The sequence below is a fragment of the Lacerta agilis genome, chromosome 7 (assembly GCF_009819535.1).
Source record: "Lacerta agilis isolate rLacAgi1 chromosome 7, rLacAgi1.pri, whole genome shotgun sequence".
NCBI classification, from domain to species: Eukaryota; Metazoa; Chordata; class Lepidosauria; order Squamata; family Lacertidae; genus Lacerta; species Lacerta agilis.
In genome coordinates this window covers 9,589,672-9,615,356 of record NC_046318.1, presented here as the reverse complement: position 1 = coordinate 9,615,356, position 25,685 = coordinate 9,589,672, and the positions used below count along the sequence as shown (strand labels likewise).

At 41.9% G+C, this 25,685-nt stretch overlaps 1 protein-coding gene across 1 annotated transcript in view; it reads right to left on the bottom strand.

The window, feature by feature from the left end:
* Positions 1-8,252: 8,252 nt before the first annotated feature.
* The window catches only part of LPCAT1 (lysophosphatidylcholine acyltransferase 1), a 41,706-nt gene continuing 24,273 nt past the window's right edge, over positions 8,253-25,685 (bottom strand). Inside the window, exons 5-14 of the mRNA XM_033154326.1 lie at positions 24,183-24,243; positions 21,041-21,099; positions 19,890-19,924; positions 19,113-19,167; positions 17,563-17,645; positions 15,805-15,930; positions 13,965-14,118; positions 12,941-13,039; positions 10,577-10,715; positions 8,253-8,552 (exon numbers count right to left, since the gene is read on the bottom strand). Coding sequence (XP_033010217.1) covers positions 8,386-8,552; positions 10,577-10,715; positions 12,941-13,039; positions 13,965-14,118; positions 15,805-15,930; positions 17,563-17,645; positions 19,113-19,167; positions 19,890-19,924; positions 21,041-21,099; positions 24,183-24,243 — 978 coding nt within the window. The 3' untranslated portion in view covers positions 8,253-8,385. The remainder of the gene's footprint in view (positions 8,553-10,576; positions 10,716-12,940; positions 13,040-13,964; positions 14,119-15,804; positions 15,931-17,562; positions 17,646-19,112; positions 19,168-19,889; positions 19,925-21,040; positions 21,100-24,182; positions 24,244-25,685) is intronic.

Below are 25,685 nucleotides of genomic sequence, written 5' to 3'. Positions count from 1 at the left end.
TGTGAGAGGAAGAGGAGAGTGTGTGAGCTTGAGACTTCACTTAGGCTCGCCCAGACTCATGCACAAATAGACCAGGCCTAGGCAAACTCGGCCCTCCAGATGTTTTGGGACTACAACTCCCATCATCCCTGACCACTGGTCCTGTTAGCTAGGGATGATGGGAGTTGTAATCCCAAAACATCTGGAGGGCCGAGTTTGCCTATGCCCATGGTTTAAGTATTGCAAGCAGACCCTTGACACACAAAACATTCCAGCTTGTAACTTCCCTGCAAAATGCCTTTTTCATCATCTCAGCCCCTCAATGTTAAACCCGAATGCCCTTTCTCTGGGTTCTGCTTATTTTTAGCCGGAGCTTACCAGGTGTCAGCTTTGAGAGCTTTTATTCAAAGACAGACATTTGCAAGCATAACCAGATCTCACACAAGGTACGAAGGCAACAACCTTCCAGATCAGAATGGGTGGGCTCCCAGGCAAGCCCGAGCCTTGATGCTTTTTAAAAACTAAACCAAAGGCAAAGGGAAAAACCCAACAGCTTAACCAGCAGGCCTTTGGAGGAGAGAACCGAGGGAAACTAACAGGAGATTTGGGAGGGCGGGAGAAGGAATGAGATAAAGTGTGTTACTGAAGAACGGCACTGGCACCTTATTACAGTGTTTTAAACTATGAGCTGGACCTCGGGGAAAAACATTGCAGGATGGAATGTTCCTTTTCAGGGTTTCTGCCACTGACACCCTTTCACAAACTCCATCCCACCCACCCCTATTCTCTGTTCCACCACAAATGCAGAGCATTCTGTAGACAGCAAGTATGCTACACCCTCCTTTAGGTTCCTGTTGCTTTTATTCCTGCAACCCTCCCATCTTGTGCTTGTATGGTGCTAATTTGGCTACCTAAGGATCTTCAGAGAACACTATTAGCATGGAATCACACCCCCCCCACTCTCAGGGTAGCTGAAACTCTGAGGTTTTCCCCCCTAAAACCTGAAGCTTGTTGCTTTCAGGAGGCAATCTAACAGTGTTAGAAACTGAGATATGAAAGCTAGGAGCTAAATGGCACCTTAAACCTAGGTTATGGGTGCAACAGCAGAATGTCTAGGTGCACTTTTTAATAACAAGAATACAAAGCTGAAAATGAATGAACTGCAGCTAAAACATTACGTTCGTTTCCCACATGGTCTAGTCCTTCCCCTGCCCACCTCCCTAATATTCTTAAGAAAGTCTCTTCTCCAGTTTTCAGAGAGTAGCTGGAAGTGGGGAGGCAGAAAAGGGTCCTCCTTTCCTTCCACTCTGCAGTTTTAATCTGAAATCTCAGGTGCATCCGCCCAGAGCTCAGAGACTGCTCTCGCGAATGAAGTTCCCTGTCGCAAAATGCGCCTAGAACAATGGAAGCCTCAAACACTGCAATCCTATCCTTCAAATTCGAGAAGTGGGATCTAATGCAACTCCACTTGACCCAAATTCACATGAAACACATTGGCTGAGGTCGTATGAAGATAAATTTACGCAAATGATTACACATGCTGTCATATTCCTATATAAATTTGGCAAAGTGGGAAAGACGGGAGAATAGGCATCATTCCAGGGCTAAATGCATAGGGAACCTATTGAAAATAGCCTTTGTCTGCCTTTTTTCCTAATCCCATCTTACCCGCCTAATTTTCAGATAAAAGACACTACACATTCCAGACTCTATATGGAATTTACCTGCGAAACTTCTAAAGGCATTCCATGAGGAGGAGGATTACAGGGTTATTTTGTTCTTGTTCTTTACAGCACCTACATCTCCACATGCCTTGCAAGACCTGGAGATTGCTGAGGTTAAAGCAATTCTTCAGAAGAGGATCAATAGCAAAATGAAACGAAACAAAAACAACAACAACCACCTAACTTGATAGCACAACAGCTCCTGGCGTTTCTCTATGTAAAAACCTTTATGCTTCTGAAAGTTGTGGGGGAAAAATATCCCACATTTAAATTCATTTAAATGACAGTAGGCAGTATAAAAATGCTGTTGACACTTAACTTACTGAAGTAGGACTCTATATTATGGTCATTATCCCACAAACAAGCTGAAACGTATCAAAAGCTGTTCCCACTAGCAGCAGCTAGGCTGAAGTGATCATAACAGCTCTTAACGACAACAAAAGTGTCCTTGGTTCTTTGGTCCCAATTTTGAAATACACCACCCCACCAGCTTCAATAGGGCCATTTGCACAATGTTTAGGCTTTGTATAGGCTCTGTTATCTCTACCCACAATAAATAGGAAATTTAGTCTCTGAATTGAGCAGGCATGTAAATAAACCAGAAGTCTGATATCTCTTCAGAATGAAATTAATCTTTTTAAAAAATAAAATAAAATATGACAACGACGATGTTTCTGTTCTTCATGGTATTGCCATCGAGGTAAGACAAATATCTGCTCCAGTCATTCACAGGCAAGGGGCTTTCTCCCATTGCATTTCATATGGTGCATGTTGTATATTAGTCAGAAATTACACGGCACAATGGAAGCTTTCACACAGCTAGTGTTAACTTTTAGCATTGTTCAATCACTGCTTTTCTGCATGCAGCATTGCCCCTAGGTTCCTACACTTCAAGGGGTGGAACAGTTTGCATGGATAGCTCATTTGGTTAGAGAATGGTGCTGATAACACCAAGGTCGCAGGTTCTATCCCTGTATGGGACAGCTGCATATTCCCGCATTGCAGGGGGTTGGACTGGACGGTCTTCAGGGTCCTTCCACCTCTAGAATTCTATGGTTCTGTGCATGTACCCTGCTATGTTCTGTCCACAACTGTGAACATCACAACAGCCTTCTGAGCGGAGTTGTAACAATGGACCTAAACACACTATTTACAAATGCATTGAACTGCTTTAAAAGTAAAAGACGGCACCAAAATAAGAGAGTAAAAACAAAACAAAACCCATGTTGTTAAAATGGCACCAACTGGAAAAGTAACACTGAAGGTGTGCCCACGTGATGTGATGGTAACCTAACTGCACATGTCAAATCTACAGCTCTTGAAATGGATGGGAGAGTAGCATTGTGTTTTAATCTTGTAGTTTTTATACTGTGAACTGTTCTGAGATCTATGGAGGAAGGGCGGTATACAAATTTAATGAAATACAAAGGTATTCTAAGGCTAGTGATTGCTCTGCTGTTTTGCTCCTTCCCCTCCAAAAGTTGGATTTTGTGAGCTCCTAAAAGGGAAATGGAATAAGTACAGAAAAGGTAGCGCGACCGTTTTAACGGCAGGTGCCTGATTAAAAAGCGAGTGGGCAAAAAGAGGCAATTCTAGAAGAAGAGAAGAGTTTTGGATTTGATATCCCGCTTTATCATGACCCTAAGGAGTCTCAAAGCGGCTAACATTCTCCTTTCTCTTCCTCCCCCACAACAAACACTCTGAGAGGTGAGTGAGGCTGAGGAGACTTCAAAGAAGTGTGACTAGCCCAAGGTCACCCAGCAGCTGCATGTGGAGGAGCGGAGACGCGAACCCGGTTCACCAGATTACGAGTCTACCGCTCTTAACCACTACACCACACTGGCTCTAGAGTTAACCCTAGTTTGGAAGCACGCAGAGTGGAGGATGAGGAAATATGTGGCAGTTGGATGTGCAGTCAGGCATATGAAAGGCAGGATCAGAGAGTGAGAAACTTTGTGAGAGATAAGATGGATCAATGAAAAACCAGGAGATTCTTCCATGACCTGAGAAGATCACAGGTTGAGAAACAGTTCCATCTGGTGGACAATGGTAGGAGCAGAACTTGGTAGAAGCAGACACCTCTAACAATCCCGTTTGCTTCTACCTTTGTTGAAGCAGGATGCATTCCTTAGAGCTCCCATTCACTTATTCTCCTCTGGGTTATAATTCATTGGTTTCTTCTTCCTTTCTTCATTATCTTTTCTCTTTATTTTCTCCGCAGCTACCTGTGCCATTCTTTCTATCTTTTCTGGTGCAGTTTAGGTTTTTCTCTCATGATTTCTCTCTCCCCCTCATCCCTATTGCAGCTGAATACTACTCCTGCAATCCGGTCTTTGCTGCAAAATGCAACTTTCTCCCCTTCCCCTGTGGGGGAGAGGAGAAAAGTATGATTTGCAAGCAAAGACAGAGCTCAGGAGAAGTCTCCTGCATTGCCTTTGCTTGCAAAACAATCCTTTCTTCCTCCCCTGCTCATCACTTCCATAATCCCTGCATAAGAATTTTGACAAGTGGGCAGGACACTGTCAATTACGTGACATCATAATGATGCGTGACTGGCAGGTGAGAAGTCCTGCCCAACTGTTGGCTCAGAACAAATAAGGTTCCTCACCCTTTCAATATTCACTGTGCTGCCAAAGAAGGATGGCTAGTCCTGGATGACTTTGATAGATTTCAAGTTCCTGAACCAGTGGGTCGCTTAACAAGAAGTTATGGGTGGAATCTCTGGCCTCCACCTAAGATTGTATCCTAACACTATATTTCTTAGTGCCCATAGATTTCAGGAAACATAGCTGTACATCCCCATTCACTGCAGTCACAGGAAGCACCTGTAGTTTTCATTTGACCAGAATCATCTTCAATACTGGGCCCTTCCTTTCTACTTGGCTACAGCACCTCAGACCTCCACAGAGTATGGTTGCCCTGGTGGCTCACCTCTGCTTCCAGGGAAATCTCCTTATTGGCTGTACCACTCTGACTTGGGCCCATTGAGACATCGCTTTGACTCCTCCTTGGTTGGAGACCCAGGGATTCCTTGTAAACCTAGGCAAGAATCACCTGTCTCTGATTCGACAGCTGGTCCATCTTGAAATGCTTCTTGAAACCTCAACAGGTGCTCTCTCTAGACTACATTTTGAAGATCAAGGTTCTGGCCTAGGTTCTAGCCTCTTTCAAAAAGGGAGGTGTAATGTTCCTGGAAGAAGTCCTCGACCTCTGCATGCCCATGGCTCAAATCAGAGTCTGGGCCAAACATCAGTATCACCGCTTTCAAATAGCACTGCTCTTGTTCCAGTGGGCAATAGCCTATAACAGACACGTTTGTGTGCACATTCCTTGCTGTCTTCTGCTGGCTCTGTGTTGGCTGGACCCTGGATTCAAAAGTACAGGTCTCCCTTCAAAGACCTGCCAAGAGTGGCAATTACATTGGATGCAAGCCTTCAGTGATAGGGTGTGCAATGCTAGGATTAGTATGTTCAAGCCCATTGGCCGTTGGTGAAAGCAACAGTGAGCATCGATTTGCTATCCAGCACTTTGTGCCCTGCCTTCACCAAGCAGACTTTTCAACCCTAAAGACTTTTCCTGCTGGAAAGCCAGAAAAAAATACTGCATTCTCAGACAACATCATTGACATTTGAATAAATGAGATGTAAAAGGAAGCTCACACATTTGAAACTTGACCTGTATAATTTTGGCATGCATGTGTGTTTGCAATGGCGAAAGAAATTAAATTGTGAACTGCTTTGTAGGAAAAGAAAGCTGATTCACTTCCCTGTAGTTTGATGTAGCTTTAAGGGTCCAGAAAGCAGTACTGCAGTGAGGAGAAGCAAGCAAAAATCCCCTGCTTCTTTGCTCAGTCCTATTTCAGATAGGCCACAATGCCATTCAGGTTATACACTTTTGATCAAGTTTCAATGCTCTAGTTACAGATGGGTAGCCGTGTTGGTCTGCCATAGTCAAAACAAAACAAAAAAATCTTTCCAGTAGCACCTTAGAGACCAACTAAGTTTGTTCTTGGTATGAGCTTTCGTGTGCATGCACACTTCTTCAGATACTTCAATGCTCTGTTAACTTGAGGCTACTTTGATGCAGACCAAGGATTCTGCTGTTTTTTTTATGACAACACAAATTTGCAAACTGGATTGTGGGAGCTGTCTACTTCTCTGAAGTCCTGCTCCTATCTTTGTTCCCGAGATGGAGCCATTGCCCAACCAATGACCGTTCTCAGGCCACGGAGAATCACCGTTCAGATGAGTACCAGTGGAACATTTACTGACATAATGGCAAGTCTCACTGAAACTATGTGTGCAATTTTTTGATTGGAGGGAAAAATTCTCTTCCAAACCTACAGGTGAAACTCAAAAAATTAAGAGTATCGTAGAAAAGTCCATTTATGTAAGCAATTTTTTCATTAGCTACTGGAGTTTAATGTATGGGATAGACTGATGACATGCAAAGCGAGATATGTCAAGCTTTTGTTTGTTATAATTGTGATGATTATGGCGTACAGCTGATGAGGACCCCAAATTAACAATTTCAACTTTCGGGTTTTCATCAGTTGTATGCCATAATCATCACAATTATAACAAATAAAGGCTTGACATATCTCGCTTTGCATGTCATGAGTCTATCTCATATATTAGTTTCACCTTTTAAGTTGAATTACTGAAAGAAATGAACCTTTCCACAATATTCTGATTTTTCGAGTTCACCTGTATAACACCTAAATAGTTGCTCAAAATTATGTGATCCCAACAGCATTTTGGAAGGAAGCAGATTCAAAGATAAAACGCCTCCAGGTGAATATGCCCACTTTTTAAAATCTCTGTATACATTAAAAGGGGGTTAGAAAGCTGATGTTATACAGTAATTTATACCGTAGCTTTTTTATGTCCAGTTTTTAACTGTAGAAAAGCTATGGACTATAGGAGAACACATTTCAGAACAACGAGGTTTTGTGACCATTTGAGGCAGTAAGTACATTGATTTGAAAAGCATCTTGCAATGAAAAAGTTACTAAGGCAGAGATAGTTTTTAAAAAATGGAGTCAGATGTCACCATGCGTTCTTTCTGAAAATGTGTACAACCAAATCTTATGATATCTGTGAGTGCTAATGAGGGTCTATTTTATTATTATTTATTAAAGTTGTATACTTCCCTATACCCACAGGTCTCCGGGCAGTTCACAAGAACTGATGGCTTTCTGGCGTTAAAAATGGTTTATTTTTATGCCTGTTCAGTAGTCTCCACTATGCATTGTGTTGCTTCTGTGCAAAAAGCCAAATCCATTGAAGCTGTTTAAAATGTACCATGTTTAATTATCCCCTGCTAGAAAACCCTAAGTGAAATACAACAGGAAAAGGCAGGGATATGGCCAGGGCTGTGTGTGTTCTGTGTTCATACCCAATAATTAAATAAATTTGAATTTAGGGCAGTATTCAGCATCCTGAGAATTTTAGCTTTCTTTCTTTTTTTCTTAAAAAATGAATATTTCTGGCCCTTAAGCTGTGAAGATAAACGTGAAAGTATGTGGGCTATGAAATCTCAGCAGCTTTTTATAGTGGGAATAATATGACTTTTCAGAGGTCAGGGGTAATTTGTATCCCACCATTCTTCCAAGGAACTCAAGGGTTCCTTCCTGTTCATTTCATCCTCACAACAACCTTGTGAGGCAGGTGTGGCTGAGAGTGTGACTGGCCCTAGGTAAACTGGTGAGCTTTGTGACTGACCCAGGATTCAAATTCGGGTCTTCCCGGCACTAGGCTAACACTCTCAAGTACTACATCACACTGGGCCTCAGTGTCTCTCACACCTGCCTCATTTATTTATTTTTTGGTCATTGCCCACTTTCAGGAAAAGGAGAACTATATATAATGTGGACGTGTATCTAGTTTATATAAACCTTGGAATTCAGCTTTCTTTGAATTTATGTTACTTGGTGCAGATTTTTTCATGTTTTTTTTTTTTTAGCACAGAATGCACACAACCTAGGGAACAACCACACCCTTCCGATTTTTAATACTACCGTGAACAGAATGGCAAAAAAGTCCTCTTACAAGAAAAATAATTTTAAAAATTCCTTAGTTAAAAAATATTTTTGCATACTTCTCTTCCTTTAGCCGTTTACTGAAATGAAAACAAAAGGGCTAAATTGAGCTAGCCTTGTTCAGAAGACCAGTGACCACAGTCAGCAGTAAATAGTTGTGTCTTCACATGAAGAAGGAAAGCGGAACTTGAACCCAAACAATTCCCTAAACAGGAATAACGCTAATCACCGAAGTGCACTTAACACCATAGGAGCTACAGTATTCTTTACACATGCACACTTTGTAGGACACTTTGTACATGGAACTAAACAATGGAATATAAATATGCAAGCATCTTCTTTTTTAAGTACACAAATTAAAAGTTCATTTACATTCTTTACTTTCCAAGATGCTGATGGAAAAAACCAAGATCTTCCAAATAGGAAGTCTGAAGATGCTCATTAATGCAGCAAAATCTTCTCTCTCTCTCACTCACTCTCACTCTCTCTCTCTCTCACACACACTCCCTCCCTCTCTCACACACACTTCCTCTCTGTCTTACACACCCTCACATACTTCAGATTACATAGTTGTGTGACTATGACGAGCCCAAGGACAGGACATGCTACTCTCACCAGAAGAGGACGCTGGAATTGTTAACATTAATTCAGTTTCTTCTGCAGGTGATTTCTTCTGTCTTCAGTAGTTTCTGGGCTGAAGTCTGTACAGAAACCGTTAGGAGCAGGGCAGCTATCAGTCTCCATTTGATCGGGATATAAATACTCCTCAGCAAAATTTGGATACATTTCGGCAAACTTGTGGAAATCCTCTAGAAATTAATAAAAAGCAAGCATACATTTGAAGCGTTTAAAATTGACATTTTACTTACAAAATCATGAAAGACTGCAAGACAATAAAAGTACTAAGTAGACTACTAGTTACTAAGTCTCCCATGCCAAACTTTTAAGAGCATTTTCCAAAGGGTTGAACACAATTAAATTATATTTAGAGTAGACCCACTGACCCAGAATAGTCATTTTCATTAGTTTCAATGGGTTTTCCCCGAGTAACAATAACATTTGCTAACAACTCAAAATGATTTGCAGAACTACACGTTAATAAGTTCCTTTCCCCCTCCCCCACCTCCTTGAGCTTTAAGCAATGGTTTGTTTGTTTGTTCGTTTGTGTTGGCCTTTTCTTGACAAGTCGGTTTATTACATTAGGTACTAAAGGTAAAAGGTAAAGGACCCCTGCACGGTTAAGTCCAGTGAAAGCTGACTATGGGGTTGCGGCGCTCATCTTGCTTTCAGGCTGAGGGAGTTGGTGTTTGTCCACAGACAGCTTTCCGGGTCATGTGGCCAGCATGACTAAACCGCTTCTGATGCAATGGGAAACCGTGACAGAAGCCAGAGCACAAGGAAACATCATTTACCTTCTCGCCAAAGCAGTACCTATTGATCTACTTGCACTGGTGTGCTTTCAAACTGGCAGGAGCTGGGACAGAGCAATGGGAGCTCACCCTGTCACGCAGATTCAAACCGCCAACCTTCCGATCGGCAAGCCCAAGAGGCTCAGTGGTTTAGACCAGTGTTTTTCAACCTTTTTTGGGCAAGGCACACTTGTTTCATGAAAAAAATCACGAGGTACACCACCATTAGAAAATGTTAAAAATTTAACTCTGTGCCTATATTGACTATATATAAAGTAATTTTTCAATTTTTCCCATGGCACACCAGGCAACATCTCGCGGCACACTAGTGTGCCGCGGAACAGTGGTTGAAAAACACTGGTTTAGACCACAGTGCCTAACACTGCAGCATAAGGTCACTGATCATAGAACAGAATGGAAGCTTTAGCTACCAGTAACCATAGCATGGACTGCATTAGTGTGCTGCACTAGGACTGGACTGATCCAAGTTCAAATTTCCATTTGACTTGGAAGCTCTCTGGATTACTCTGTGCCAACCACTATCTCTCAGGGATGCTGTAAGGATCAAAGGGGTGAAGCGGGTGCCAACCATACAAGCTGGAGGAAAAGGTAGGGTAAAGGTATAGCACATAAACAAGAAATAATAATGCTCCATGTCAGGAGACCCCCCTCGCCTCAGAGGAAGCGTTCCCGCGTTTGCAGTACAGGGAACCTCTGTATCCTTTGAGCAGTTCGTCATCCTCCTCGAGTGGAGGAAGCAATCGCTCTTCCAGTGGGGAGGGGGAGATGGAGGCAGGAAGTTGGAGCAGGGGCTGTGGCAGGGATGGAGAGCCTCTGCACCAAGCGGGAAGAGGGGGAGAGGAACCCTTTCCTTCGCCCTGTTTTGGCAGAGAGGAAGGACGTAGAGGGGGGAGGCGGGGGTTCAGGATCCCGCGCCTCTTATGTTGGGCAAAAAACCGGAAACAGACATTCCCGGACTCTGCAGACGGATGAGCTGGATGTCTTTACTTTAGCTCCACTGTAAATACTGCACAATAAAGAACTTAGTTTTTAGAACTTCTGCGTCAGCCTGATTTCTCATGAGCAACCACTGAAAAGCCTTACACTCCATATATAGACATCCCAGAAAGCCCATTAATGAACACAGGAAGCTGTTTCATATTGAGCCAGGCTATCTAGTACTGACTGGCTTTTCAGGGTTTCTGACAGAGGCATTCCCAGCCCTACCTGGAGATGCTCAGGTTTGAAGCTGGGACTTAAGCTCTGAGCTACAGCCCTTCCCATGCAACACAATGGCCGGGAACCTGTCACACTTGCCCCCAGGCAGCTGCTCAGGTGCTCTTCTTTTCTGTGCGACATCCCTGGCCACCACACAAAAGTTCCCCAGTGTTTGCGGCTTTCTAAAATCATAGCACGGAACTCACCGTATGTAATTTCCCCCCTTTCGTCGACATCTATAGCTCTGAAAAGGTTTGACACATTAAGATCTGAAACACCCATGGCAGTCTTTAAAATGCAAGTTAAATCTTCTTCTGTTAGAGCTCCAGTTTCTGACTGATACATCTGTGAAAAATTAAAACGTATGATTTGTTGTTGCAGCAGCAAAGAAACACATTCCTGTTTGACACTTTCCTCCCAGCCAAATAAATCTTCCAACTTCCCTACGCTGATCGATACGCCACCTTTTATTTTCCATTTAGAGTTTGCAAATTTCGCTGAAGCCCAAGAGCAAATACGTTTATTGATACAATTTATTAGATATCTTAGGGGCCGCCTATTCCTGTACCAGCCTGCCCACTGTCTAAGATCTGGTGGAGAGGGCATTCACTGTGACCTACCTGTGGTTTATTCAGAAACAGATAAAGAAAGAGAGAAAGGCCCTTCTCAGTGGTGTACACCCAGGCTATAGAATACCTTGCCCTCTGAGATTTGTTTGGAGCTCCTCCCTGCCAACATAAAGGTAAAGGGACCCCTGACTATTAGGTCCAGTCGTGTCTGACTCTGGGGTTGCGGCGCTCATCTCACGTTACTTGCCAAGGGAGCTGGCGTACAGCTTCCGGGTCATGTGGCCAGCATGACAAAGCCGCTTCTGCCAAACCAGAGCAGCGCACAGAAACGCCGTTTACCTTCCCGCCAGAGCGGTACCTATTTATCTACTTGCACTTTTGGGTGTGCTTTCGAACTGCTAGGTGGGCAGGAGCTGGGACCACCGAGCAACAGGAGCTCACCCTGTAGCGGGGATTCGAACCGCCGACCTTCTGATCAGCAAGCCCTAGGCTCTGTGGTTTAACCCACAGCGCCAAGCATGTCCCTCCCTGCCAACATAGGATGCTTTATATGGTAAGCTCTCTTTGGGGTTTTATCTGCTGTGCCTGTTTTTTATTTTTACATTGGTTTGTTTAAAATTACTGCTTTTGTGGATGCAGTATTTTAATTGCTGTAAGCTGATTCGAGTGGTGCAAATGTAGTGCTCGTTTGGGAGGGAAGGACGGGGTGTAAACTGAATAAACAATAAAGATAAGAGCAGGCAGCAACAACAACAACAACAACAACAGCCATCCTGGTACTGCAAGGGGGGGATTAGCCTCTAAATAATCAAACATGCAATAACCTCTCCACTAAAAGTAGTACTCAAGGTAATATAAGGAATTACAATACATAAAAATACAAAGGCCAACCATGTTTACTAATACCAGTTAAAATCCCATTCTCTCAAGGTCTGCTGCAGGAAACTGACTAATCATGCATCATCACTGCAACAGATACAGGAGGCTTCATTGTCACCTAAATTCTGCTGAGGCTGTAATCTGGTGGGCCAGCATAAGGAAACACATTCCACAGGTGTGATGCCACGATAGAGTTGAGTGCCGGAGGGATAAGAGAGCATCGGGGAGCTCAAATGCTCATACGCCCTTGATTTACTGCCTCTTTTATTCTGTGGAACTGTTCATTTGCTAGTTAGGCAATGTATTGTGTATTGCTAGCTGCCTTGGTGGTCCTGGTGGACAGAAAGGCAGGTCATAAATATTTTAAAATAAAAAATAAGACCTAGCCACGTCCAGAGCAAAGATCACCTCAGATGTGTTAGGGTAAGGGGTTGCTCATGCAGGAAAAGGTGGTCCTTCGGATATACAGAGCTCAGGAAATCCAGCGCTTTCAAAAGGTACACAAACCTTGGCTTTCACTGACATCACTTGATTTCTCAGTGCTCAATGACTCGCAGGTGAATATGTGAATTGACTTTACTGATAAACAGGTATCATCAGGTGACTCTCTCTCTCCCCCCCCCCCCCAATTTGTTAGCCCCTCTCTGGCCACAGCTCATTAAATAAAGCATCAATATACAATAAAACACAATTACCAGAAAGGATGTCTCTGTGGTGTTGCATAGGTGATGGCTCATTCACATTTACAAGTTGTCGCTTGATGCTGCTTTCATCAAGCGATAAGCATGCAAGCTACCACTTTTTTCTTACCCATTTGCCTGCACAGTCTCATGCTCCTGCTTGCTGATTTTTTTTGGGGGGGGGAACTAGGGCACAACAGATTGCTGCTGTGTTTTGCGGGCCAAAATGCATGTGAATGAATATGGCTACTGTTAGATGCTGACCACAGCACAGAGCCTGTAGAAAGCCAGGAATGACCAGGGATGCGAAGAAGTTGTGGTCAATGTAATGAACTGACCTGTTCTGCCCCCCCCCCCCCAAAAAAAATGGGAAAAGAAAAGAAAGGGCTTTGTTTTTTAAAATGGCTTTCAACAAACCATCTTAATAAAAGCTGCTACTTGCCTTAAAAGCCAGTTGTATCGTTTGCAAGGTTTTGGATGGCCGACAGACTACAGACAAAGCGATGACATATTCTCTTAAGTCAATCAGACCACCTTCCTTCTGTAAAAAAAGAAATAAATAAAACTGCATTACCAGTTTCACAGAAAGAACCCACTGAAGAAAAGAAAATTACGAAAAGTACATATAAAAAAGCTCACATTGAGGTTTCAGCACAAAGATTTCCAAACAAAGAAACTAGTGTTAAAATACCAGCTCATCTCCAATTAACTAAGGGCGACTAACCCCTCTGAGCTTTTGAAACATCTTATATTTTTTCAGTTGTTTTTCAGCAAGGAACCCTTTCCGGCCAGATCTTTCTCTCCCCAACCCCTGTTGGGCAGGGAGCCCACCTGCCAATCACCTGGCATCATAGCGCTATCAGTTAATGTACCCTTTGAGCCCTTGATTGTCAAAACTTCAAAAAGAACCACAAGGCTTTCAACAGCCCTTTGTGGGCTTTGGAATAGTTCTCACATGTGGATGTTTACAGAGAGCTTTTCATGGGCCACCCCTTCTCTCCTTCAAACTGCAGAGGTCTGAAGAAGCACAGGGTGCTTCACGGATAAGAACTAATTCAGTTGCCATTTTGGTATCCTCTCTTTGATGCAACACTACGTGATGCTTGCTATATATATGTATGTGTATAGAAAGCTGTAGTCTAATTTGTAAAATAAGCCATAGTCACCATGTATCCCTTGTGCTACATTTCTCCATGGTAAAAATGATGAGCAGCAGCCAATAGGGTGCGTAATTTCAGACCACAAATCTTCACGCAGCAGGCAAAAGGCATGCCCACAAGATCTTCTGAATTTAGTAATCACTTTTTCGAAACTATTGTTCGTAACATAACAAGTACTTTCTATGTTACAGCTATGTTAACCATACTCACAACGAAAACTGCATTCCTAACGAAAGAATGCCCAAGGCCTTAATTCAAATAACAAAAGTGGTTGTTTAGACATTTCAAGACTGTCATATTTCTTACCTCATCAAAAAGTGCAAACATGTTTTCTAATGTGTCAGAAACTGGGACTTCTAGGTATTCCGCAAATTCCTTGAGACTGACCCTTTTGTCTTTCATTCTCTTGGTATTTCCTGAATATGCATCAAGCTCTCTTTCAAGCTTCTCTGGCTTTAATCTAAACATGGGAGGAAAACAACCAAGGCTGAAATTGTAGGCAATCCTCTCTCTTTTTTTTTCTTACAGGAGTGTTGAGGAGGACAAACCAGTCAGTTTGTAATTTCCTGGCAATCCACTAACAGAGGATAAATGCTAAAAACTTATCCCTGATGTGTGGTATGTTTAGCCTAGTAAAGAGGAGATTGAGAGGAGATATGATAGCCATCTTCAAATATCTAAAGGGCATGGAGGATAGAGCAAGCTTGTTTTCTCCTCCTCCAGAGGCTAGGTCCCAAACCAATGGATTAAAGTTACAAGAAAGGAAGAACTTCCCCACACTAAGAGCTGTTTGACAGTGGAATGATTCCCAAGAGAGGAGTTCGACTCTCCTTCCTTGGAGGATTTTAAGCAGAGGCTGGATGGCCATCTATCACAGATGCTTTAGTTGTGATTCCTGCATTGCAGGGAGTTGGACCAGATAACCTTTCCAACTCTACAATTCAACTCTACACCTTTTCTTCCTGTGGTGGATCATTCAGACATGCAATCTCTTCACTCTTCATTCTGAATGACAGAGTTCCAGGAATTCTGCAACATGCAATCGGAATATACAGTTTTGCTCTAAAACAACATGGGAGCATTCTGATGAATTCAGTTTTCAGAAGATGAAAGTTCTAATGCAATACCCCAAACTGGAAAAAGTTGCTCCAAATTTATATTTGCAGTTATAGAAAAAGCCCTCCTTTAAAAATATTACTAGTATTATTATCATCATCTCAGATTCTCGTCTACCACTGAAAACCACTGAGCTTCAAGGCAGTGATGAAGCTGGATCTAAAAAGGTAGGATTAAATACCATGTCAATATTGCATAAACAATGCATCTGTTAAGGGTGTGGGGACTTAACAGCTGTAACTTCTTGACATTTTGAAATGTGAGTGAACATGGCAAGTGTCCAATATAACATGTTAGGCTGAAAGGTTTTTTTGTGTGTTAACTTAATATAAATTTAAGCAATGCTGACTCCGATTTCTGCAAACCACAACCCTTGCATCTAACTTGTGTTGAGGTGAGGGGGAAGTGATATACAGACGGCTCTTCCTTTTTGTCTTTACCATAAGTTATAATATGCTAAGTTCACCCAGGAATACAAATTATGACTTTCCTAATTATCAGAACCACAACTGAATTAAGTGGCAAGAAGCCTATTATAACTAGATCTTGCACAACACTGGCAGATGTCAAATTTGTTAAGCTTTTGAAACCTCTGTGATTCTGGTCTGCTCCTGCAAAATTGCAAAACATTGCCCCTGCAATCTCCCAGATGCTTTACTTTTTTTTAAAAAAAAACCCCTGCTTTTATAAAGTTACAAAGCGATAAGAAGAAGAAGAAGAAGAAGAAGAAGAAGAAGAAGAAGAAGAAGAGGAGTTTGGATTTGATATCCCGCTTTTCACTACCCGAAGGAGTCTCAAAGCGGCTAACATTCTCCTTTCCCTTCCTCCCCCACAACAAACACTCTGTGAGGTGAGTGGGGCTGAGAGACTTCAGAGAAGTGTGACTAGCCCAAGGTCACCCAGCAGCTGCAAGTGGAGGAGCGGAGACACGAACCCGGTTCCCCAGATTACGAGTCTACCACCCTTAACCACTACACCACACTGGACCACATTCCGTCGTACAGTTCCACACTTTTATCAACCTGCTCACCCAAGGCTTCTCACAAGCTTTGCAAATTCTAAGAGGCAGGTGTCTGAAGGGAGACGAAGCTGTCCTTCGGCCAAAGCTAGCTGGCAATCTTCAAAAGTGTAGTCCGTTACTGGAACCCCCAAAGCCCTTGAGGGGGGGAGGGAAAGCAGGAATTTACACAACAGCACCACACTTTATTTAAAACAGCAGGCTTATAAAGCAGACACAATCTAAATGCTACATTTTGACTATGCCAAAGCTCACAATGTGATCTGGCAAGTCGAGGAGAACAGCTTTCATCAAGAGTACTTCACATTTAAAAATGGGGATGAAGAGACAAAGAAAAGGGAGGGTGCATTTAAATCAGTCTAAAACCCTTAAACCACTAGACCTTCCCTCCTGCATGTTTCTCAACTGTTTGGTTACATTTATGTGTGTATTTATGCATCTTAAAACCACTATAAAAAAAACTTCCCCCAGACATGTATTTAAAATGTTCAGTTACAGTTATTAGCAGCCAGTGAATTCTGGTGGGTAGTACATTAGGTATAGAAGCCAAATCCCTTTAAATTGTTTTCTTGCTACATCTAAACTGCAACTTAATCTACAACCATAACGCACCTGCTTCGATTTTCAGTTTGAATGATAGGTTTGGTTCCCTAGAAATTCTGGTATTCTTTCCCAGTCAGATATAGAGGATAGTTGCTAGGAATGATGTTGATTTTTCAGCTCTTGAAAATTGGTCTATGTACTCCTACAGGGATTAGTATCGGAACCAATCCAGTTGATCATCTATATAAAGCCACTGAGAGAGATCGCCCATTGTTTTGGAGGGAGGAACTTTCCCCAAACATCCAGCTACTCTATTAGCCATAAAATCAGTGTTTGGAAGTTTTGGGCAGGTACTGTATTTTTCGCTCCATAAGACACACTTTTTTCCTCCTAAAAAGTAAGGGGAAATATCTGTGCGTCTTATGGAGCAAATGGTGGTCCTTGGAGCTGAATTGCCCAGGGGCCAAAAGAGGATCATGCCTCTTCTTTTACGAAGAGAAAAAGGGGTGTTGAAAGGACCCCACTCAGCAGCTGATCAGCAGGAGATCGGGAGAGAGATTAGAGTCCCCGGCTCCCTTTCAGCCCCGCCCTCTTGCCCAGGCCTCCATTGTTGAATGTGCTGCAGAGGGAGGTTGTTTGTTTCCCCAGCGACATGTGACTGGCTGATTGGATTATCTGTCTGGAAACTGTAGAAAAGGCTCCCTTTCCTTTAGAAGCTACAGAAAGAAACTTTTAGTTGATTCTCAAAAAAGAAGGGCTTTTCCCTTTGCAAAAAAAAGCTGCAAAACTTTTAGCTGATCCTCAAAAAAACCAGGGTTTTTAGAGGAGGAAAACCAGAAAAATATTTTTTCCCCCTTGTTTTCTCCTCTAAAAATGAGGTGCGCCCTATGGTCCGGTGCGCCCTATGGAGCAAAAAATATGGTAATTAAGGATTAATAGACTGAAAATGAACCTGGACAAGTCAAAGTTGACACTAGTAGGGACTGGTCAGATCTTAGAAGGAACAGATTTTCTTGTCATTAATGGGGTTGTAATTTCTCCCCCAAAAACAGGTTCAGATTCCAGTCTACATTTGTGATGCAGTCAGCTTTTGTTAGGTTTGATATGATATTTTTCCTGCAACGTCCACCATGTTGGCACACACATTAAAATAAGTAGAATATTTCGGTACAAACATCTAAATAAGCGGATACCATCATGGTGCTATTTGGACAGCAGCTCACTTACTGTGCCATGATCCGTCTCACGTTATTTGCATACAGAGATGGGTTTCTCTTTTCTTCTTCAGAGGGTATATACACAGGCAGGAACTGCAAGTAGAAAAAAATGGTTTCAGCACAAACGTGTTACCCTATTTCCCAGGCAAAAGTATAAACACACACTAATAATGTTGCTTTTAAGTATAGCAACAGGATCAAATGTTCATCAGCAAATATAAAAACAAAAAAAACACAACCCTGAATTTTTACACACATCATTAAGGAGTAGCAACATTTCAGGGTTTTTTTGTTTCCAACCTCCCTCCCTTTATTCATTTGGTTTTTTTTAAAGGAACTACAGTAAATGATACTTATAGTGCAACAAATGAGCAGCTGTGTGGGATACAGATTAGGCACATTTCTTCTACGTTGTGCTTCCAATTGCGTCAATTATCTCATTTCCCCACAGTTCAGAACAGCAAATCTAAAAACTTCATTTTTCTCATTAAGAGTGGACTGCAGGTATGAAATGCGGCTGTGCAAAGGTCATCAGTACCACCGCATACGGATAGTAGCATTATCGGTGATCAGTGACATTAATTCCCCCTCGCAATATGCCTGTGACGTTTGGAGCTCTATTCTTTTATTTATTTATTTTATATTACAATAGGGAAAAACCCATAAAACCAGACAGTAAAATAATAGAAAGTTTAAAAAGGAAGTTGAAAGCAAAAAGAAATAAAAAACAAGCATCAATAGACCATTGTGGGGGATGTACTCTTAATTGTTTTTTCAGCAGACATTTGGCACAGAAGGTGCCCCTGGGCTGATGACACAAAAAGCTTGATTTCTTTTTGTTGTCAAACGAGCCTCACCAACTCACCCAAGCCACTCCTGCATATGATCTCAGTAACAGAGCCGGAATTATAAGGGTTAAGGTGATCCCTAAGGTATCCTGGACCCAAAGTTGCTCAGGGCTTTGTAATTCAATATAAGAAGCTTGAGCCTGGCTCAGTAGCAGATGGGCAGCCATGACAATGGTGTCACATGTTCTCGACCAGAAGCTCGCCCCAGCAATCTGGCTGCTGCATTCTGCACCAGCTGGAGTTTCCGAACCAGACCCAAGGGCAGCCCCACGTAGAGCACATTACAGTAGCCTAACTCGAGGTTAACAATGCATGGACTTGTGAAGACCAGTGGAAGCACTTGTTCTATTCCCAGGGTTTATGTTCAGCTGGGACTCACCAGAACTCAGTGGGCACCATTGCCATTGTAAGAGAACAGGGGAGGTGTTCATGGCTGAGTCCCGGTACCTCTTTTTCTAGAAAAATAGCACTGGCTATTCCTTATTGCAAAGTGCGGAAATGAAAAAGAAATAGAATGAAGTTAAGCTTTCCTCTTGCAGTACAGGGTCTTTATTTATTGGGGTACTCTTCTGAAGTCTGTGTGGTCTCCCCTGTTCCAGAGCTGAACTATTCATACACATTAAAGGATACCGTTAAAATGGGTTGTAGGTTTTTTTTTTAGTTGTCTCAAGCATAGGATTGCAGACTAAAACACTGGTAACTTTGTACTAACCTCTATTTCCACAAAATTATGAAACTGACATAAAGTAAGCCACAGAATTTTCAACCTGAAAGAGAAATGAAAAGCTCATTTTAATTTACAAGATTATTAGTTCCGTAATTAACATCACGAATGCATCTTGAGAAAGAGAAACAAAAACTAACTTTGGGTGAGATCCAGCATCGTAGAAACTGCAACAGGACTTATCATTCCTCTCCTCCCCCCTGCACATCCCCAAATATACTCTAAAGGGTTGGGGGACTCTCTGAAGCAGAGAATCTGCTGGGGGGGGGGGAGTTGGAGGAGCAGGAAGAAAAAGAAGTCCCATTGCACAAATGGATTTATGTTGTGTAAGCAGATGGGCATCACTCTGTAAAATAGGGGAACTGAACACTACTTGGCAATTAAATATAAAAACTGTTGCGCAGTAAACTTAAGTACCTTAGCTTTGAATGATAATGAAATATTATGTAACATTATCAAATACTTAATCAATTTGAAATTGTATGAAAAAGCTAAAGAACAACAAGAAGGCCATTGCTCAAGTGCTTCCAAACACTATAGACAAAGGTTATCTACTGGCAGGCTAATCTATTCATTCAAATTAGGAATAGTGTGATTTGGGGTTTGAAGAACTTATTAAACCCTGTTTGATCATAAAAAAGTAATTGGCAAGGAAGATAATCTGACGTGTGCCTATTATTTCCCATTATTTAACACACTAGTCCTCAGAAAGAAAAGCAATTAATTACGGCAATTAGTAATTCAAATAATATGTAGCTGACTTACGCTCCTGGACCCTGCCATGTCCACGTAATTGTATCCTATGCAGCAAAAGAAATGCATTCACATATATAAGCAGCCCTACCACATTAATAGGCTTCACAAAAACAGCATTGCTTTGAAAAATGTGACAGTAGGTTATTTATATCTCATTACCCCTGTAAGGGTTTGGTCTACTACTGCATTTGGCAATATGTAAATCATGAAGTGGGAAAGACATTAAACGAAATGCCGATGAATTTATTGTAGTTTCAGGAATCCCTCCAGATTACAACATACTGTACTGACAAATGAATTATCAGTGCCCTCTAGTGATACAGAAGCAGCATTTCAGTTAAAGGAACAACAGGACACAAGCTCACTTTTGCTTTCTCATAGATAGAACTGAGTTTGTTTACCACAATGAGATACTACTAGCAAACAAATCTTGCATTCTGCAGTAACAGATTGATAGATTAACAGATCGGCTATTAGATGAAAAGATGGGCTGTGTACATATCAAATTTACATCTTTCTAGCTAGCATAGGAGTAAAAAGGTAAAGGTACCCCTGACCGTTAGGTCCAGTCGCGGACGACTCTGGGGTTGCGTGCTCATCTTGCTCTATAGGCCAAGGGAGCTGGTGTTTGTCCGCAGACAGCTTCTGGGTCATGCGGCCAGCATGACAAAGCCGCTTCTGGCAAACCAGAGCAGCGCACGGAAACGCCGTTTACCTTCCCACCGGAGCAGTACCTATTTATCTACTTGCGCATTGAAGTGCTTTCGAACTGCTAGGTGGGCAGGAGCTGGGACTGAACAACGGGAGCTCACCCCGTCGCGGGGATTTGAACCGCCAACCTTCTGATCGGCAAGCCCAAGAGGCTCAGTGGTTTAGACCACAGGGCCACCCGCGTCCCATCAGCATAGGAGCAACTTGACTATTTTGGGGGGATACTTCATGTTTTCCCGTTTGGGGGAAAAATAAGTCAAAACACGCAGCATTTGTCTTGAAACAAATGTACATATCTAAGAAACAGCAAGAGGGCAATCGTTGGCCATGTCACCTCCCACCTGATTTACTATCATTCCGCTTTTCAAAAAAAAGTTTGAGAATATACTTCAGACAACTACTTAAGGTTCATATATGTATTTGGCGTAGGAGCCTACTCAAGAGCTTACCAGTTTGTTTGGATAACGTAAAATCACAGGTTGGACAGGGACTCCAGGGATAAATGCTCCTACAAGATATACGGGATACATATAATTACAAGACTTTCTAATTACCACCTATCAATGACACTGTGAGCATTGAAGGTATTGCTTGTGCATTTCTGTTATGTAACAGTTGGCTTTTCTGATATTCTCTGAAGTTCCACCATCCCAAGTAGCCAAAAAAAGATGCAACTATAATTTATTTTTAAAGGTTAAGCAACAACACTCAGCAACATAGTAATCCAAGCATCTAAAGATAAATAGATTCTGATTATTTCCTGCCCAAATAATAAATGGCCCAAGCTCCTCCCTGCAAGTGAACATAATGTGCCACCTTCAGAGGTTTACTGTTAGTGGGGTATACCATTGTGACTTATTCCCAGCAGCTTACTTCCTGGAAAACTTTGTATTACATTGGAAGCATTAGCATGATTCATTCAATTTAATTTCAATCCTTTGATAAGCAGGATCTTCGTTCCAGGTAAGATGACAAAAGAAGAATGGATAGTTAGTCAAAGCAACTAGTAGCCAGCAATTCTTCAGAAGTACCTACCGTATTTTTCACTCCATAGGGTGCACCGGACCATAGGGTGCACCTCGTTTTTAGAGGAGGAAACAAGAAAAAAATTTTTTCTGGTTTGCCTCCTCTAAAAGCCCTGTGGTTTTTTTAAGGATCAGCTAAAAGTTTTGCAGCTTTTTTTGCAAAGGGAAAAGCCCCCTTTTTGAGGATCAACTAAAAGTTTTGCAGCTTTTTGCAAAGGGAAAAGCCCTGTTTTTTTGAGGATCAGCTAAAAGTTTTGCAGCTTTTTGAGAATCAACTCAAATCTCTAACTGGGAACAAGAAAAGAATGATAACTGAAGCAATCAACACTTCTGGTCTTCTTTGTTTGCACTTTCACCAACAACCAAAGATAGCAATAAATCAAAATATTTTCTGGAACACCCAGTTCTTTCCCAACTCTATGGTCAGTCTGTGACTATTTTCACCAACATTTACAAATTTAGATGTCTCCCTTTCCCAAAAGGTTGAGCAATTGTGCTTTCTAGATTTTGCAGCCCGGCATATGAATCCCTCTCAGCATGATGATGCACTCTGCCAAGGCTCCAGGGAAAGAGGCCTTTGGGATTTTTCTTTGAAGCCCTGAGCAGCAACCTCTCATTTCAACCCTATCTCCCACAGGTACTGATGATAGTAACTATTGTTTACTCATGGACTAGAGGAACCTGTTGAACCAGAAACCCAGGTCAAGGCTTCTTTCACTAAGGGAGCCCACAAGGTGTTGTTGGTGTTTATTTTTTAATTCCTTGCTCTCTCTATCTTGACATCAGGGGAAGGTGACACAAACTTGTATTTTCTAGGGAAGATCTCTGAAATGCAGATCTCCTATTGAACATACACACCTGGTCACAGAAAACTGGACTAGACATTTAGACAATCTGAAGCAATCTTTTCTAGAAGGCTCTGACAGATGAGCGCTAGAAGCTCCATTCTACAAACAGCCAAGCTCCAATACTACTGAATATTAGTAGTACATGCTTAAATGCTATTAGGAAAATATATATTTGGACCCAGACTGAAGGTAGTATTCTCCACATGATTCAAATCTTTACTCATGCATTCTTTGACGCATTATTCTGTTGGATAGCTCCCAAGTATGCATGGATTTGTACATGTGCTATCAACATGAAATTATTCAGATACAGAACAGGATGATATCCACCTGATTAGAAAATCAGAGATCGTGCAAATACACAGATCCTAGGAAAAAGATTGCAAAGTGCTGCACAACACAAGAGCCATACCAATACATATCTGAGGAAACGTCCTGGCATCAAATCAGGAATGAAAAGGGCACAAGGTATTACCATAAATCTCTCATTATCCAATGTGTTGACTAAACTTTAGAGAATGCAAAACAGGGTAAGATAACCTTATCTCCTGCAATTTGTGGTACAAGCAAAACACCCCTACCCATTGTCTTTGGCAAAGAGAATAATTTCCATTAACTATTTCTACAATTCTATGAAATGAAGACCACTGAAGCATGGAAGGAACTATCCAATGATGTCTCTGAATATGACATTAGAAATATGAAAACAACCCGTTCCGACACTGTCCCTTCACCTATCAAATCAGGGCGCAAAACCATGAGAGTTGCACCTTTTTCTGCAAGGAAGCCTTTTTGAACTTACTTGGAAACATTTTTTTGAATTCCACAGGAAACAGTAAGAGAACTGAGCTAATGGCAGTAATCCTCAAAAAAGATTATTTTGCTATAGAGAGGTTTTAGGTTTAAACATTCTAGACCACATAATATCCTAAAGGAGCCCTGAGATGCACACTGGCAATATTATTTACAGTATGCCCAACTTGAATTAGATGAAAGTCAGCAAATGTCAAGACTGGACAAAATACAGTGGTACCTCGAGTTACAAACGCCTCAGGTTACAAACCCTTCAGGTTACAAACTCCGCTAACCTGGAAGAGTTACCTTGAGTTGAGAACTTTGCCCCAGGATGAGAACGGAAATCGTGTGCCAGCGGCGCAGTGGCAGCAAGAAGCCCCATTAACGAAAGCACACCTCTAGTTAAGAACAGTTTCAGGTTAAGAACGGACCTCCGGAACGAATTAAGTTTGTAACTAGAGGTACCACTGTACAGAGAATGATGAACTGACTGAATGCCCTATTTCAGGTTCTTGTTTGTTTGTTATGAACTAAATAATTAGATTTGAAGATGGAAACACCTTTATTTGCATCCAGCATTTTCCAGGTAATGGTCAACACATGTGTGCAATGATGCACTTTGCTTTCCAGACCTATGTATGAAGAAGGGATTTCAGATGGGTGGTTGTTTTTTTTGCATGTACTTTGATTGCAAGTTACGACAGTTACTTGCAACTGTTCGAACAGACAGACAACCCCAGGTTTCTCGGCATGCCAAAGTTACAGAAAGGGCAAAGGCTGCCCTTATTGGGGGGCGGTGGGGGACACACACACATGCCTCTTGTAACACCTGAAGTGGCTGTACGCAATCATGAGCACTGAATTTCAAAATCTGAAGTTATACTGATGTTACATAGGTAAAGAAGAATGGACATCATACCTACCAGGCTTGAAGGTAATTAGGCAGGATCGATTAGTGCATGTTCCTTCTGGGAATATCATAATCTTAAAACAGAAACAGAAAAAACCCTCTATTACAAAACAAAATAAAATAAAAAATTCCTTCCAGTAGCACCTTAGAGACCAACTAAGTTTGTTCTTGGTATGAGCTTTCGTGTGCATGCAGACTTCTTCAGATACCTCTATTACAAGTTATTTTTGTACATTTTCTGCATCTTTAAGTACGTTTCAAGCTCAGAATTTAGAAGCGTTCAAATTCGCTTTGCTTTAAATGCTGCTAGCATTTAATAAATAATTCACCACGGGTATCTGATTTCAAGAAGGCATTCAGGTTGCTCCCCAAGGTGTTCTACAAATGGAGTGCGATCTGTGAAAGAATGTATGGAACGCAGCCCAGGAATCTTTGAAGCACTCTCCCATTTGGAACTGCAAACACTGAGGGCCAGAAATCCTCTGAATGAGTGAGGTAGCAGTTATAATATAATGTTCCTCCACCCTCACCCACCCTTGTGTTCATTTCAAGGAGGGTAACTCTTTTCTCCTTTAATCACGCATGAAGCAAACAATGACCTCCTGACCCATTGCCTTTTAAATTATGTAGGCTCCAAGACTTCTGAAGCCTGGGTTAAACCACTTGTTTTCTTTTTCTAAAAAAAAACTTTTTATTGAATTTTACTGTTGCATATGAAAACGTGTAGATACGGGGGGGGGGGAGAGACAAGTAAGCAACAGAGAAAAAGAAAGTAATAGTGTTGTGGAATGAAATAAAAACAGCAAAGCAGTGTAACCAAATTCCAACGATACTGCACTAAATATCAGGTGGTATTTAAATACCCCGACCTTAATGGGGAAAGAGAAGCCGGAAGATCCCTCCCTGCTCATATATTCAAAGAAGGGGAACTAATGCACATCGAAATTGTCAGATTCAGCTTCTTCCCAGCTTTACAGTACTTAGAATAATAGAATCATAGAGTTGGAAGAGACCACAAGGGCCATCCAGTCCAACCCCCTGCCAAGCAGGAAACACCATCAAAGCATTCCTGACAGATGGCTGTCAAGCCTCTGCTTAAAGACCTCCAAAGAAGGAGACTCCACCACACTCCTTGGTAGCAAATTCCACTGCCGAACAGCTCTCAATGTCAGGAAGCTCTTCCTAATGTTTAGGTGGAATCTTCTTTCTTGTAGTTTGAATCCATTGCCCCGTGTCCGCTTCTCTGGAGCAGCAGAAAACAACCTTTCACCCTCCTCTATATGACATCCTTTTATATATTTGAACATGGCTATCATATCACCCCTTAACCTTCTCTTCTCCAGGCTAAACATATCCAGCTCCCTAAGCCGTTCCTCATAAGGCATCGTTTCCAGGCCTTGGGACCATTTTGGTTGCCCTCTTCTGGACACGTTCCAGCTTGTGAAGTTCTATGTTCTGCACTGTACTTACCATCAGTACTCAATAAAAGTTGAACAATATTAGTAGTAGGAAACCC